The following is an 18,078-nucleotide window of genomic DNA, read 5'->3' on the forward strand; positions in this document are numbered from 1 at the left end:
TATGAGTTTGAAGAGTAATGGGTAGCTTAGATCTAATATTAAATACTTTTTCTTTCAGTAAAGGTAATGTATTGCAAGTGTGATCTATTGCCACCTCTGCTCTGCTGACATTACTGTTCATCAGCTTCTCAGTGAATCCAGCAATATTTAGCTATAGCAATGCTTTTTTATTATAAATACTTTATGTAATATGCATAAGATATTATATAATGCACATAGATATTGCTGCTCGTGTAACTTGCTGATTCATACTCGTTTTCACGGTAACATAAACCCTTGATCCCCTCTAGTCTCTTTCAGTCACAAGGTGACATTTATTTGCATGTGAATGCTGAAATAACCCATTTCAAAGTCATCTATTTAAATATACAGAATAAAGCTGTGAATGCTGTATTTCACTTTTAGTTTTCTGAATGTATTAATGCTTTTACACCATCACATACTCTACAGTCTCAAGACACAGTTATCTTTTAATTCCAAAGATAAACCCATTTACTTAATTTGAAATTAACTGCCAACTAATGTGGGATTCCCCATTGCCCTCGGCATTTCAAATTAGACTGTAGACTCATTATTTTAGCATAACTTACCTTGACTAGAACTGCTTTTGCTACACAGCATGAATCATAACTGTTAGTTGCATGTTGTTATGTATTTATAATAAGAGTTATTATATCTGTACTTTGTGAGTTGTATTTTTATTATCATTGTTATTAGTAACAGGCTGGACAAAAACCACTATTATGTTCTGCTCCCAATTCATATGTCACCATCGCATTCTTGGATATTCATTTGGACAGTGTCGTTTTTATTTGGTCAACTGGCATAGGGTTTCCAGATTTTTATTTGATAGAAAATTATTGAGTTACTGGTATTTTACTATTGCACAGTATCATTTTATTACCTTTGTTTTTTATGTATTGCCCTTAAGTGTGTGCTGCATTTTTCCATGCTAATGTTGTGTTTGACTGGACTCCTGTATTAACTGATAATTTTGTTTTTTGGTGTATGTTCTGTGCTCTGAGTCAGTTCTCTGTAAACTATGCACTACACAAAATTACTGCACACTCTGGTTGTTACAAAGTACTTGTTTGATTAGGTGAGCAATCAGAGTAGGTGTAGTAGCAGTGAAATGAGATTGTATCCATTGTTCATTGCTGTTTGATTTATAATATATAATAACATAGCAATCTGTTACAGTACAGAGAGGACACTTGCAGATAAAGAGGTTAGCGGCCCTGGTTCTCCTTTAGCTCAGCTGGTTTTGATTACATGTGCTGAGTTTAAACGTGAAACAACCAGCATTGAATTCGAAGTGGGCATGAATCATGTCTGTCAACGTTAACAGCAAAAATTCTTATGCTCAGGAGTTTTGCAACATATTTTCATTTTAGGGTGAAGAAAAAAATATGTGTTTGGATGCCACAACTGCAATTTATATTTTCATTTTTGCTGAGACACTGTCTTGGTATTAGGTGGTATGCAAGTCAGGCCGTCCTGGGCAAGTTTGGCAGTTTACGCTTCATCTGAATACTTGCTGCAGCCAAAAATGCATTATCTATGGATTCAAAATACAGCATAGATCTCTTTTTTATTAAAATTGCAACAGAACAACCAACATTTAAGGAGCTTTATCTATTTCACTAACCTAATTCTTTAGACTTTTAGTACCTGAAAGGAAACTGCCAAGCATTTTAGACTCCATGTTGCAAATTTGTTGGCTCTAAGGAACTCATTCACTGTTTATACTTTGGTCGCTTATTCCACATAAGATTTGTAATGCGCTTTATTTAAACCTGAAATCTGTACTTAAAGTTCTCACTGTTTCTTGCAGTTTTCGTCAGAGAAAAAACAACCACGATAATAGTGAAGCAATAGCTGATGTGCTGCTCTGAGAATCCATCTCAGGTGATTGTTAGGCATAACTTGTTCTTAGCTCAGTTTGTCCAACTCTGTGCACTGAAGAAACCTATACACAATTTACCTACTGTACAGCTTTCTTGTATACTGTAAATAAAGGTACAGTCATTTAGAAATATTTATACATATGCTGGCTTAGTGTTTAAAAAGTAAGGCTTTCCCAACAGCAACAGATACAAGGCAGGAACCAGCTCTGGGTGGATGGCCAGTACATCACAGGGACCCCTCAAGCACACACCCTCGCTCACATGGGGACTGTTTAAAAAGGACACTTCACCTAAAAATAATCATGCAATGTTCTTTAATAACTGACTGGAAATAAAAAAATTAAAGAGCGTTTAATACTGTTTACAACTGTATCAAGTATAACTGCAATCGGTACTTGTGTACTAAACGGACGGCATGACAAACGCAGCAAATGAAGACGTCATCTAATGTGATTGCTGTGTTCTTAATTTTATACATAATTCCATAATGCTCGCAAGAATAAGCCACCACGAGCACGACTTCATTTTGTTTGGCATCACCGTTCAACTAAAGAAAACGAGTCCCCTGGCAGTAGTAAAGGCGGCTTATATGACAGTGAAATATTCAAGTATGCTATGAGCTAAACAAACGCATCTTACTGTTTAATTAAACTGAGCCACAGCAAGAAGCAGAGTATCCCGTAAGGGGCAGTTCCATTGGCGTATTTTCAAGACAATTTTAATTTATAGCTAGTCAATAAAATTGAATCGATCAAAGCTCTTCAAGTTAGAATTAACACAAAGCCGCGCTTTATTATTTTTCCCAAACGTGGAGTGGGCAAAAAGAACGCAAGTAGCTGAACTTTCTTAATAAATCTGCACAGCTCTTGTGTTGGCAATATAATGCTGTAGTGTGCAAGTCACCATTTATTTGAATTAATTCGAATTAGCGAGGAGGTCAGAATACCCACGGCTTTGTTCGCAGGTATCCTGATCTCTGCGCTTGATCTCTAAGGTTAGGGATAGGGAGTCGTCTTCTGAGTTGTTATTAACAGTGACACAGAAGAAAAATAAAAAATACATTAATCAACTGCTTAATTAAAAAAAATAATCCACCACGAATTAAAACTGCAGCTCCGTAAGCACAGCGTTTACCTGTTAATGCAGACTCCCGGGAGTTCCGTGACGTCACACGTGCCATATATGGGAGTTTAGCTCTGTTTTGCCTTCTGTCGCAGCTTTAAGGATGGAACACTAAAAGCGCAACCATGAGTTTCTCGCGGCACCTTTCATCTTCTGAGGGGTATAAAGTACTGGTTAGCAGAAATGGACGCGAACGAAATGCCTCTGGGTAAAGAAATGGGGTCCCTAAAAATAACCCCCGAGATTCTAAAACAGTTCCTGGAGTTATTCAATCTTTCTCGTCAGGACTTTATAGAAACTTACAATCTGCAGCCTCTCGTCTACACGCCTGAACTGCCATACGGAGTAAAAACTACCTTTGTCGTTATGTATGTTTTCATCTTTTTATTAGCTTTAGTGGGAAACAGCCTAGTAATCTACTTGGTTGTGAGAAAGAGGACGCAGCGAAACGCAACCAATGTTTTCATCTGCTCCTTGGCAGTGAGCGACCTTCTCATCACCTTCTTCTGCATCCCCTTTACGTTACTACAAAATATCTCTTCGGAGTGGTTGGGGGGTAAGTGATGGCAAACGCACTATGTTTACAGGACGAGTGTCTGAACACAACAAATAACAGAGCGTGTGATTTAGTGGAGTGAGCTTTGTTTAATCATTTCTATTTATACAAGAAAACGTGGGTTTTAATATTAGTTTTGTAGATATCCCAGTTTCGAATATACTGTTTGTCATGCAGCATAAAGGCATTATCAGAATTTAAATAATTAATGTGTCCATGATGTGTATGTCTAAAGGATCATTAAATTAACTAACGTGAAAAAGTGTGAGCGCTAATGAAAATAGAATTGGATTTACTATATGGTCATGTGTTTAATTTAATTATTGAATATTTGCGGAGATCAGCTTTGTGCTTTAGTTTCAGAGCTAAAAATAGGAGTCTTTTGCTTAAAACTGCAAAACAGTGATTTTTAACGTCGCCGTCGGATGTGTTCGGCGATAATTTATATCTTTCGTTTATATTCCACTGTTTAGCCTTGACCTGGTGAGGTTTATGCGGCTGTGTGCCTTGTAATGGCCGTGGAGGATGTGCACCTTTTACATGCACCTGTTAAGCTCAATCCTTCCATTAAATTACCCGGTTTATCCCGTAGACGACCAGAGCCTCAGCAGCGTAAGGTACGATCTAACTAACCCAAGACGGGACTCCAGTTCATCACAGGACACATTGAAGTTTTTAAGTCGTACTCCGTAAAACGAAGGGCATGAAGTAACCCACACGCGAACAGGTGGTGAATGTGCCAACTCTACACAGACACTGGCCAGCCAGTCTCCCGGTCTGACTTGGATGAAGAGTTACTGGGACGGACGATTACTTCAATGTAACCTCCTACTCCTTTGCAGAAAGCACCTCTGTGTGCGTGTTCAAATATACAGTGCATCGATCCGGAAAGTATTCACAGCGCATCACTTTTTCCACATTTTGTTATGTTACAGCCTTATTCCAAAATGGATTAAATTCATTTTTTTCCTCAAAATTCTACACACAACACCCCATAATGACAACGTGAAAAAAGTTTACCAGACGGAAGCCACTCCTTAGTAAAAGGCACATGGCAACCCGCCTGGAGTTTGCCAAAAGGCACCTGAAGGACTATCAGACCATGAGAAAGAAAATTCTCTGGTCTGATGAGACAAAGATTGAACTCTTTGGTGTGAATGCCAGGCGTCACGTTTGGAGGAAACCAAACATAACATAACAAAATGTGGAAAAAGTGATGTGCTGTGAATACTTTCCGGATGCACTGTATTTCGATGCAGTTCGAATTTTTTTCAATATTTTAAAAATCAGTATATATAGGGATGGATTATTGCCTTGTTAGCTGATTAGTAGCACTCTTTATGTCATTGTTTGACCTCTGTTTTAAAGTTAACAGATTAGATCATGATGTTCGTATTAATGAGTAAATGTCTAACCTGACAATACAACCATAGCACAGAAGTTAGCACTGCTGTCTCATAGATCCAGGGTGCAAATCCCAAGGTCAGGTATTTTCCGTGTGGAGTCTGCATGTTCTTCCTGTGTCTGCATGGCTTTATCTCTGGTTACTCCATATACTTCAAATGCAAGTTAATTTGCAGTTCTAAATTGACCACATGTGGGTGAGCGAGTGAACTAGCCCATCATTGGATTGGTGCCCTGCTGCTGGGATTAGCATCTGTCCCTGATATCTTGAATTTGATTTCAGAATGTTCTAATATGTTGTTACTAGCTGTGCTATCCGTCTAAGACAGGTTGAAACCTACAGTAAGTAATCAACATAGACCTCAGTATTAACATATTCAGTGCACCATCTGTTGAAATGTATTTTGTAATGCATGTAGTAATCAAATGTATTGCCTTTGCCATTCCAGTAGATGGCAGGCACATCACAAACATCTGTAGTAGTAAAATACTTTAGCGCCATCTGCTAGAGTGACAAATGCAATGCAAATGTCTCTCCTAGAAGCAGTATTAATGATTGTGATATTCCATCTGTTGGAAAGACAGAGACATAGCAACCGGACAGACACATAGAGAGATGAGTCTAACTGTAGCCTGCAGTACCTATGGCATACGTCAGGTAATGCCCACAACGTCAGTCACAAAACACCCTTTGAGTCAGATTACCCTCCCACAACCCTAATCTTAACTATAGTGTAATGTGATGGGTATTTCATGATGTTAGGGCATTACGTGACTGATCTCATAGGTATTGTGGTCTGCAGCTACACTCTGTTGCACATAGATACTTATCCTTTTATCAAGATGGATGAGTAGAGTAAAATTAAAACAACAAAAAGAATACCTTAAAATCAGTGCTATAATGTGCAAACCTTGAAAACTAATTATGATGCTTTCCACTAGTTACTGTTCCACTTTTTTCTGTTGTTTTTTTCCCCCAAAGGTTCCTGGGGTTAAATTTGATATTTCATGGTTAACTTGATTTCTGTTCTATATATGTGCAACCTGAGCTATTGGGAATGGCCATATTGAAGTTGTGATGATATGTTGGTGTCAATGAATGGTTTTATCTTGTGTGTCATTGTGAGGTGGACAACACTGGAGTCAAACCATTGTTGCCCTTGGTACCATTTTTATAAACTTCTCTTTGGTTGTTTCAGCTGTTTTATTCTTGTTTCTTTTTTCTTTTTCAGTATTCATTTTTTGTACAAACTAGAGTCTGTAACAACAACAACAACAACAACAACATTTATTTATATAGCACAATTTCATACAAAAAGTAGCTCAAAGTGCTTTACATAATGAAGAGAAGAAAAATAAAAGACAAAATAAGAAATTAAAATAAGACAACATTAGTTAACATAGAAAGGAGTAAGGTCCGATGGCCAGGGTGGACAGAAAAAAACAAAAAAAAAACTCCAGAAGGCTGGAGAAAAAAATAAAATCTGTAGGGGTTCCAGGCCACGAGACCGCCCAGTCCCCTCTGGGCATTCTACCTAACATAAATGAAATAGTCCTCTTTGTAGTTCGGGTTTTTCACGGAGTCACTTGATGCTGATGGTCATACAGACTTCTGGCTTTTAATCCATCCATCATTGTTGGAACATCATGGTGCTTTGGGTAGATGGTGGTGGCGCACGCCACCACCAACAGGACACCGGAAAAGGAAACAGAAGAGAGAGTAGGGGTTAGTACAGATTTTGAATGAATAGTTATTATAATGAATTGGATATACAGAGTATCAGGATTAAATTACAGTGAAGTTATGAGAAGGCCATGTTAAAATAATGTGTTTTCAGTAGTTTTTTAAAGTGCTCCACTGTATTAGCCTGGCGAATTCCTACTGGCAGGCTATTCCAGATTTTAGGTGCATAACAGCAGAAGGCCGCCTCACCACTTCTTTTAAGTTTTGCTCTTGGAATTCTAAGGAGACACTCAGTTGAGGATCTGAGGTTACGATTTGGAATATAAGGTGTCAGACATTCCGATATATAAGCCGGGGCGAGATTATTTAAAGCTTTATAAACCATAAGCAGAATTTTAAAGTCAATTCTGAATGACACAGATAACCAGTGTAGTGACATCAAAACTGGAGAAATGTGTTCGGATTTTCTTTTCTTGGTAAGGATTCTAGCAGCTGCATTCTGCACTAGTTGCAAACGATTGATGTCTTTTTTGGGTAGTCCTGAGAGGAGTGCGTTACAGTAATCTAGCCGACTGAAAACAAACGCATGAACTAATTTCTCTGCATCTTTCGATGATATAAGAGGTCTAACTTTTGCTATGTTTCTTAGGTGAAAAAATGCTGTCCTAGTGATCTGATTAATATGTGATTTAAAATTCAGATTACAATCAACGGTTACCCCTAAGCTTTTTACCTCCGATTTGACTTTTAATCCTAATGCATCCAGTTTATTTCTAATAGCCTCATTGTATCCATTATTGCCAATCACTAAGATTTCGTTTTTTTCTTTATTTACTTTGAGAAAGTTACTATTCATCCATTCTGAGATACAGGTTAGACATTGTGTTAGCGAATCAAGAGATTTGGGGTCATCAGGTGCTGTTGATAAATACAGCTGTGTGTCATCAGCATAGCTGTGGTAGCTCATGTTGTGCCCTGAGATAATCTGACCTAATGGAAGCATGTAGATAGAGAAGAGCAGCGGACCCAGGATAGAGCCTTGTGGAACACCATATAGAATATCATGTGTCTTTGAGTTATAATTACCACAACTAACAAAGAATTTTCTCCCTGCCAGGTAGGATTCAAACCAATTTAAGACACTGCCAGAGAGGCCCACCCATTGACTAAGGCGATTCTTAAGAATATTATGATCAATGGTGTCAAATGCGGCACTCAGATCTAAGAGGATGAGAACAGATAAATGGCCTCTGTCTGCATTTACCCGCAAGTCATTTACTACTTTAACGAGTGCAGTTTCTGTGCTGTGATTTGTTCTAAAACCTGACTGAAATTTATCAAGAATAGCATGTTTATTGAGGTGCTCATTTAACTGTATAATGACTGCCTTCTCTAGAATTTTACTTAAGAAAGGCAGGTTAGAGATGGGTCTATAATTTTCAAGAGCAGAGGGATCTAGATTATTTTTCTTAAGTAGGGGTTTAACTACCGCAGTCTTAAGACAGTCTGGGAAGACCCCCGTATCTAATGACGAATTTACTATGTCAAGAACATTATCAATAAGCACGCCCGATACTTCTTTGAAAAAATTTGTTGGTATTGGGTCAAGGGCTCAGGTGGAGGGTTTCATTTGAGAAATTATTTTATGTAAATCAGGTAAATCTATCCTAGTGAAAGACTTTAATTTGTTTATTATGGAGTACTGGGGTTTAGGAGGATCCTTAGTGTTGGGGAGATATACTATATTATTTCTAATATCATTAATTTTTTGATTGAAAAATACAGCGATAGCCTCACAGGTTTTACTGGAAGTACTTAGGAGACATTCCTTTGAGTTACCTGGGTTTAACAGATGATCAATTGTCGAAAATAAGACTCTGGGATTACTAGCATTGTTATTTATAATCTTAGAGAAATAGCAGCGCCTCTCAAGACGGACTGTGTTATTGTATTCTGTTATTTTAACTTTTAATATTTCATAGTCAATAGTTAGTTTAGTTTTCCTCCATTTACGCTCAGCTCTACGGCATGTTCTCTTTAAATCAGACACTCTTTGGTCTTCCATGGTATAACAATGCTACCGGTAGATGATTTTTTAACTGTCTTTTCAGGTGCAACTAAGTCAACAGCAGCCCTCACTTTAGTATTAAATCTTTCCACCTTACTATTTACATTCTCCTCGCTATTATAGTTGGCACTATAAACGGACTGATTGGTTAGAATGTTTGTAAGTTTTAAAGCTGCTGATGAGTCAAAGAAGCGTTTTTTAACAATATGCTTCTCATGAGTGTTTTCTATCATTATTTCTATATTAAAGAGTAGAAGAAAATGGTCTGATAGACCAATATCAATGACCTGCTTTATATCAACTTTTAGTCCTTTAGTAATTACTAAGTCTAACGTATGACCTGCTTTATGTGTAGGCTGATTAACGAGCTGTCTCAAATCAAAAGAGTCCAGGAGGTTCATAAATTCTTTTACTTTTTGGTCACATTGATTATCTATATGAAAATTAAAGTCGCCAACTATTAAGAGTGTGTCATAGTTCGTAATTAAGATTGACATCAAGTCAGAGAATTCCTCAAAGAAAGACGCGTTGAATTTTGGAGGTCTATACACGGATAATACTAGAACGTGAGAATCTCCCTGAATAATAATGGCGAGATACTCAAAAGACTTGAATTTACCAAAACTGATATTTTTACATTTTAACCTGCTTGAGTAAATGTTTGCTAGCCCTCCACCTCTCTTTCCTTGGCGATCAGCACGAGTAAAACTGTAATCCGGAGGCGCAGATTCGATTAAAACAGCTGCGCCATCTGAGCTAAGCCACGTTTCACTTAGTGCAATAAAATCTATTTTTTTATCACTAATAAGATCGTTGATAAAAAACGTCTTGTTAGTTAAACCTCTAATATTTAATAGTGCCATATTCAATGTTTCGGAGGAGCAGAGATGAATACTATGTGCGTTATTGATATATGGAACAGGAATTAAGTTATTTTTATTAGCGCCGCTCTGTGTGTATTTTTTGTTTAATCTGTGATCTGTTTTTACAGTTTTAATACATTGTTCATCTAAAGTGTCCTGGGGCCTTATGTATAACAGCGTACATAAAATTCACACTATAATATGGTGTACAGACAAAAGCGGAAATGTTCATATGCACAAAAAAATCCAGATGCATAAATGTGTGCAAACGCCAACTTCCACGTTCTTCCGCTACATAAATCCCGGTCAGCGTGAAAAGTAACACACGTGCACGCGCCTGCTGTCCTGCCCCAACTCCTCCCAGAATTATGCCTCTTTGAATAAGCAAATCAATATAAATAGCCCTTAAGCACAGCCTTCTGTGAAAACACAATGGCAAAAGCAGGAGGGAAAATAGAAGAATTCAGCGAATACCAAGTGGAGGCAAGGAAAAACTTACTATTTGTTGGTTTAAACAGTGGTATAAGCAACAAAAGGAAGTTGATCGAGTGACAGAGTGTCGGAGAAACTCGAAAGCTCAAGTTCACAAAGTCGCAAAGTGCCCGAAATAAAAAGGAAGTTTTCAGATATCAAAGTCGCTGTGAAAAGGTGAGTCATAGCCCACCGTCTGAGTGTCATATGAAAGTTTATTAGGGTACAGAGAAAAGAAAAAAAAATAGGGACACAGTGAGAAAAAAGCTCGAAATGCCAACTTTAATCTTGACATTTCCACTTCAATCACATACTTTATTTTGTCATTAAAGCAGAACATCATAAACTTCATCTTTAAATCGTTTAATTTACTAGTTTCTCAATTACCATCGTAACTAAAGTAGCACGTTAAATGCTTTGTTTTGTATGTGTTCTATGTGCTCAATGTGTGTGAATCACTACATGTTTCTTAAACAGGCTTTCTCTTCCAACAACAGGACACAGAATCCATTACATTCGTGAGATTACAGCTCTCTGAATAATTAAAATACTGAGATGTATACTTGATATCATTTTCATGATGATAGGAATTAAAGCGTGTTATTAAACATGGGAACACGGTGGCGCAGTGATAGTGATGAGCAGGCGCCTCGTCCACAGATTGTTCCTGCCTCCCGCAAGATGCTTGCTGCGCCGTGCATGACCTTCAATGAAATAATTTATTGCAGCAATACTGTCTCTTTCAAACGTACTAACTCCCAATTCCCGTCCTTCCTTTTCTTTCTCCAAGTAACCAATTGCCACACAATCAACTCAGTAATAGATCTTAAGCCATCTGTAAGCTTAGAACTCTGATTCTTCAAAACTTTTAAGGAACATTGAAATATCTTCATAGTACATGTTTAATTATTCTATCCATCTATCCATCCAGTGTTGCGCCAGCCCCAGCAACAATACAGCAGCACGAGGCAGGAACAATCCCTGAACTAGCTAGCACTGCACCACTGTGTCCTCACATGTTTAATTATTAACAATATAGATTATTTAAATGACGTTAACATTTTATCTGTATAATGTAATAAACATATTTTGCTGCATTTCATCTTAAAAATAATATCGTCATCATATGTAAATACGCGCTTTATAAAGTGGCGCAGGTTGTGCAATATTATAACCGTATCACAAGTTTACAATGAGATAATTGTACTTGTAAGTACAAACAGTTCTATAAGGAACACTCGATGGACTGATTGAGTGCGTTTGTAGTTCTTGGGATGAAACTGTTTCTGAACCGAGTGCGTTTGTAGTTCTTGGGATGAAACTGTTTCTGAACCGCAAGGTCCGTACAGGAAAGGCTCTGAAGCATTTGTCAGATGAGAGCAGTTCAAATAGCGAATGGCTGAGGCAGCGTGTGCTTAATTCTGTATACCGGTAATTCTCTGTCTGATCAGCTGCTCCAAGTGGTGCAGTGAGAGTAATATGGAAAAAGTTGATCCGCTGTGGCAACCCCTAACGAGAGCAGCTGAAAGTAGAAGAAGAAGGTGCAGTGAGAGTAACAACGCTGAATCAGCTATGGTATTTGGAATAGTTTGGCCATTCCGTGGACCATTATATTGTTACAGGTTAATTAGAATCAGATGCCTTAAACTAATGAACAATATGCAGTTAATTTCAATGTTTTTGATAAAGCCGCGTCAGGGATGTAAAAAAGAAGGGAAACTACCCGGGAATAGCAGCACTGCTTTGACGCTGGGTGCCACCAGTTTGCAAAACCCAGGGTTGGAGCTACCATGAAAATATGTGTGGCTTTACGCCAAGTTTAGGTTTTATACATCACGATTTGAGTGTGGAAACGGACTTACACAACATTTTTGTGCGTACGCACCATTTATACATGAGGCCCCTGGACTGTAGGCAGAGTGCAAGCAATTATTACAGGTTGGGGTTGATAGTTCGGGTTGGTCAGTGTTTTACAAGACTTGGAGGACAAACTGATTAGTAGTGATGGGTTATGAATACATAAAAATCCAAGAAAATAGAGGAAATGTGCATTATGTATTAAAATTATAAAAAACAATTAGCACTGTACTAATTTTCTCACTATACACCATTATTCCATGTAAAAAATATGCAAATACCTATTGCTTACATTTATATTATTTATATACAGCATAATTAAAGTCTCCTTTAGAGTTTTTAACTTGAAATGGGAAGACACTTTGAACCAAGCCATTAGCCTTTTTTTGGTGAATGGTGATTCCCAGTGTTAGCAGAAAAAACACTTTTAAAATACCTATTAAAAGGATAACTTTTAATGGACTCATTAAAACTAATTTCTAGCAGAAGAAATGAACATAATATATCGGTGTTTCCATTGATTACTGCTGTCTTTGAAATATTCACCCACACATCCAATACTATAGTTTGTTATTGCAATTTAGATTGCAGTAAAATACAGAATCATTCTGAAAAACGTGTTTACATGCATGAATGGTAAATTTCATTAATCAAAGCTTTCAAAATGTCAGTCCATTGAGAATATATTTATTACTTGGGATTGCATGATGCTAGTGAGATGATTCTAGAATAAACAAAATAAATATTCTAAATAAATCAATCTTCCTATATGCATTTAACCATTTTGTTCCAAGTAGAAATTAAAGAATAACTCATTTATCTAATAAATTCCTTTCAACAATTTTAGATACAGTATATATGGCATAACTGCAGTAACTAGAAACATTTTTAATGGCTAACGGGACAATAGTATCCATAGACTAGACTATTTAAATACTGGTGACCTTATTCTATATCATCACCCCTTTTCACGTGGTAAATTATTTTTTGATATCATTTGTGATGAGATTATGTAAAAGTAAAATGGGGATCACAAAGGGACAAGAGACATTCTATGCAAGGCAAACCCCATCCATTCAATTTTGCATCCAGTATTTTTAACACGAACACTTAGGAGCAAAAAAGGAACCAGTCAGAGACACACAGTTGGTTCATTAAAGGGTACCCTCACTCAACCAACCGTTATCACAGTGTCTCAAGACAAAGTGACAGCAGGTCTTTGAACTGTGGGGGACACCACTGTTAAAGGAGACAGCTTACTTAATAATGGGAAGAGTATGTAAAATGTACATACATGGGTAGCAAATGAATTGGAACTTAAAGGCTGTGAGGCAGCAATGCTACTTATAATGCTGCAGGGCCTTTCCAAAGAAAATGGATCACACTTTAAGGGTCACAGTTTAATTTCACTACTATAAGACAACTCCTAACAATTTATAAACATTTTATTAAATATACTATTAGTAATAATAAATTATGATTAGAAATAATAACACCCTTGAAATTTGCTGCAGCCCTTTTACATCAATAAATCTAATTACCTGCAAACTGTTAAAGTGTACTGGATATTGTAGATTTTTAAAGCACATCATTGCTGAAGTAACTGTTTCTTGTTCACGACAACTAATGACGACCAGTGTTCGAAACTGTGAGTACACCATATATCTATTTCATCAACAGAGTGAGCTTGAACTTGTGTGACTGGACATTTTAAAAGCAAATAAACAGGATCCCAGTTTCCAAACCTTCTATCAAAACACAATTCACAGGCAGCAGAGAGGACATTTATGTGTCTTGTTTTATAAACTGTTGTGTACTGATAGATATGAAAGTCATCTGAAAGAATTTAATAACCTGTGTAGTTAGAGTTTGACCCTTGACGTTGGTCTTACATGTAATGTTTAGTCTTTTAACCAGTGTTTGAGTGAATGCAAAGGATTGCATCATTGAACTCTCATAGATTTTATAGTGAGGATATGAACATAAACCAGGCTCTCTGGTGATAAGGAGGACTGTGTCAAATAAATTCAATTAATCCTGTTTGTGGTCATAGGGAGCACTGATTACAAGTAAGAAACTAACCTTGGATGAGGCAGTCATGCCATACATGTGAAAACTGTGCCAGTTTAGAGTAGCTGGTGGAATATGGGATGAAGACTGTCATACTTGGAATAAATTTATGAGCACATATAGCAAATGCTGTGGTGGGCTGGTGCCTTGCCTGGGGTTTGTTTCCTGCCTTGCGCCCTGTGTTGGCTAGGATTGGCTCCAGCAGAACCCCGTTGACCCTGTGTTAGGATATAGCGGGTTGGATAATGGATGGATGGATATGGCAAATGTGTAGGCAATGTGGTGTAGTGGTTAAGGCTTTAGACTTCAAACCCTAAGGTTGTGGGTTCAAATTCTGCTACAGACACTGTGTGACCACGAGCAAGTCACTTGACCTGCCTCTGCTCCAACTGGAAAACCAAAAAGAAATGTAACCAATTGTGTCATAAATACAGTAAGTTGCCTTGGATAAAGGCATCAGCCAAATAAGTAAACTTTGTGTAGACATTGATTGTGCTGGGATGTGAAGTGAAATAGCCTAAGACATATAGCATAAGACATATAAAATTATTAAAGATTGTTAAGGTAGAACAGCAAAAGCTAGAATGATGTGGGAACATTTGTCATGCAGACAATTCTCCTTTGTTTATATGGTAAAAAATAAGGCATCTGACAAGAAAAAGGTTTGGGGATGGCCACAGCATATACTGAAAGCTTTGGCAGGAAAAAAAAAATATGTCTTTACAGAACGAAGTTTACAACTGAACTGAACTAACAGGGTGAGTCTGCTGTATAAGTATGGTGGATAGGAGGAAGAGGTGGAGTCAGGGTGGATGTGGCAGGAAGGTGAATTCTGGGCACCGGAAGTGATGTCATCAGGGTTGACTGGTGGTGAAGTCACTGAGAGGTAGGGCCTTCGGCTGGACTGCACAGGTACAAGATACTGATAAGTAGCAGTATTTGAGCCTGTAAACTGTTCCCCATGCACAAGTGTGTGACAGTTACTAAACATTTAATAGGCAAATCAAATATCATGGTAGTTATGGTTAGATGACCAACACAAATACACTATTAGTTTCTGGTATTATTATTTAGCTGACACCTTTATCCAAAGTGACTTACAGCATTTGAGATACTGTTGGTTACACTTCTTTTGTTTTTCCAGTTGGAGCACAGGCAGGTGAAGTGACTTGCTCATGGTCACACAGTGTCATTTGGGTGATTTGAATTCACAACCTCAGGGTTTGAAATCCAAATCCTTAACCACTAGGCTACACTGCCTTATTAATCCTGAGAGTTTTCTTATTTAGCGAGACTCACTATATATGACTTGTACATCTAATATATAAAGCAGAGTCTATGTATGCTTGTTTGTCCGCTATACAAATCTGCACCGGGCGTCCAATCACCACAAAACTGGGCATGGGGCTGCTTTGTGACCAGGAGGAGGTCATGGGGTATGTTTAGTTGGGAAAAATGTCCTTGGTCAAGCGCACGACACCTTTTGACCGACACAACATTCGCAAAAAGTCCCCGTACTTATCATCGACAAGATGGCCGCACGTTGCAACACATGTTAACGGCAGCACCATCTAGCGGCATGTTTGGTCTCTGTGCATCCCTCTTTACCAATGTTTCTTTAAATTGCCAAGACATTGCGGAAGTGCCCAAGTATGAGAAAGCCGACTGCTTTCATCGCGTGATGGGGAACTGCCATATAGATGTAAAACGTGAACGACCCAGTGCGCGTGACTGGCTTTCCATATTTGTGGTGCTATTTGCTTGCTCTCCGACTCAAAGTAAGATTTCAGTCTTGGTCTTTCTGACTGACTGGTGCTATTTATTCGCTTTCCACCGTGTTGTAAATAACGTACATTCATCTCACTCTGGTGCTTATTCCGTACGTAATACCATGTGGCACATTATAATTGTCCTGCTTTTCGCTAATTCACCCATGCCACCAAAAAAAAGACATGGCATTAAAAAGTCCACTTCCGATGCCACAAAAAAGTCTATTTCAAGGCTGTCTCAAACCTTGCGCAAGACGTCAACATGTTTTCATACAAAGAATTCTGCTGATTCCGAATGATTTACCCTTTGATTTCAAAAGGCTACAATTTCCTATTCATTTGGATTTTGCTATGTGAATTACTAAGGCTGAAGGGCAATCACTCCAAGTTAAAGGCATCAATTTGGAAAATCCATGCTTTTCACACGGACATCTCTACATAACATGTTCTACAGTGGGAAGTCCTCACAATTTGTTCATTTTCAGAACGCCACTACAACACAAAAAATATACTGTATCCAAAGCCTCTAAAATGACCACTTATATTACCTATTACAATACAATGTCAATCAGAAAAATGTTAGTTCAATTTCTATGTTCTGTTTCTTTCATTTGGGAAATTCAGCAGTTATAGATTCCCTGGCAACGCCGGGTACTCCTGCTAGTATAAATATATATCTAATGACATCTCTTTCTAAATCTTACTGATTACAGTATATCACAGTTAAAGGCATATATATCTGTTTAACTTCATTTAAACTTTAAATTGAAAAATTCCTAAATCTTCCATAGTTGTTATTTGTAAGACACTAGAGAGATCAATCAAATCGGTCAAGCTAATAATAAAAGAAGTAGGACAAATAAAGCTGTTCCATCTGTAACCTCAGGAGAAATGATATTTTCATTCCCTGTGCATGTAAGCTGCAATCAAAAGCACAGAATTGTACGCCCACATTTTTAGCCTCTGGCCTGGTGGCATTAAACTAGCATTGACTTTGTCAGACACTTGGAGTGTCCGAGAAAAGGTAATTGAAGTTCTATAAGGTGATAATGACAATGTGACAAAGTGGCCTAGTCTGCTCCCCAAAACCTCCCATTAACACACTGTATTTAGACACAACACTAAAAACTAAAAACAATGATTGTAAAGCTGAAAATGCCCAGTGTCTGTACTTGATTGGCTGTCTCTCAGCTAGTGGAGCCTTCCTACTCCAGCCAAGAATTCCAGCTCTTACTCCTTTTTTCTCTCCCTCTCTATTGTCTCTATCCTTTCTCCCGGCTATGTCTGAGGCTGGGAAAGTGTCCGTCCCTGTCAGATTAGATTCAGGGAACTTTTATGAAATTGTAAAATGATACCAGATTTTGGTACTCTCTTTCCATCTGCTTTTCCTTGTGAGCGTGTCAGTGGGAACACTCTGTGCTATATAGGCCAGACTGTTCATTCTTGGAGAGATTGTAGCAGGGTGGACAGTTGTGGAATGATGGCTATTATCAAAAATCATTTGGATTTTGATGAAATTGCAGAGATTTACACATAGGCTTAGTAACTTTTTAAAAAATCCATCCATCCATTATCCAACCAGCTATATCCTAACTATAGGGTCACGGGGGTCTGTTGGAGCCAATCCCAGCCAACACAGGGTGCAAGGCAGGAAACAAACCCTGGGCAGGGAGCCAGCCCACCACAGCTTTTTTAAAAATTATACACCAAAACATTAATTTTATGAATCTCTCAACAGTAATATCTTTTTGAAAAGGTATGGTTAGTTGCTTTAATCTTTCAGGTAGTAACTTCACTGTAAGTCAGTTTTTTAGGATTTATATGACATACTGTAAGAATGGCCTAAGTCTTCCATAACGGTTTGACTAGCAGGATTTAGATCTCTATTTAAATTAATCAGCCAAGGTAAGTGTCACTGTTGTATATGATATGTTGGCTTTCTGTTTCATATAAAAAAAAAATCAAAATGTGTTATTTTTGTTTAGACAGGCCTGCTAGAATATTAGAACTACATAGTGAAGTGACCACAGTCATTGTCAAAAATGCATTGCACCACCTGAAAGTGAGAAATAAAAACCTTTTTCACAAGACTATATCAAGTTGGGACCCTTATTTCTTGCTTACCCTTCATGCTTTTCACAAAGAACTGACTGGAAACTTCTTCCTTTACCATAAAAATGTCTCCCAAAAAATGTTTCAAGCTTCACTGTACAAGTCATTTTCATATGTGTTATCATGTATTGGGTTCAGAATTGCACAAAAAACAATCAGAAAAGTCCTTTTAAAGGACCTACCATACAGTATGTA

At 37.7% G+C, this 18,078-nt stretch overlaps 1 protein-coding gene across 1 annotated transcript in view; it reads left to right on the plus strand.

Moving 5' to 3' along the window:
* The first annotated feature begins 3,152 nt into the window (after positions 1 to 3,152).
* The window catches only part of LOC114645596 (pyroglutamylated RF-amide peptide receptor-like), a 95,577-nt gene continuing 80,651 nt past the window's right edge, over positions 3,153 to 18,078 (plus strand). The window contains exon 1 of the mRNA XM_028793431.2: positions 3,153 to 3,585. Coding sequence (XP_028649264.2) covers positions 3,213 to 3,585 — 373 coding nt within the window. The 5' untranslated portion in view covers positions 3,153 to 3,212. The remainder of the gene's footprint in view (positions 3,586 to 18,078) is intronic.

Source organism: Erpetoichthys calabaricus, chromosome 2 (assembly GCF_900747795.2).
Source record: "Erpetoichthys calabaricus chromosome 2, fErpCal1.3, whole genome shotgun sequence".
Classification (NCBI taxonomy): domain Eukaryota; kingdom Metazoa; phylum Chordata; class Cladistia; order Polypteriformes; family Polypteridae; genus Erpetoichthys; species Erpetoichthys calabaricus.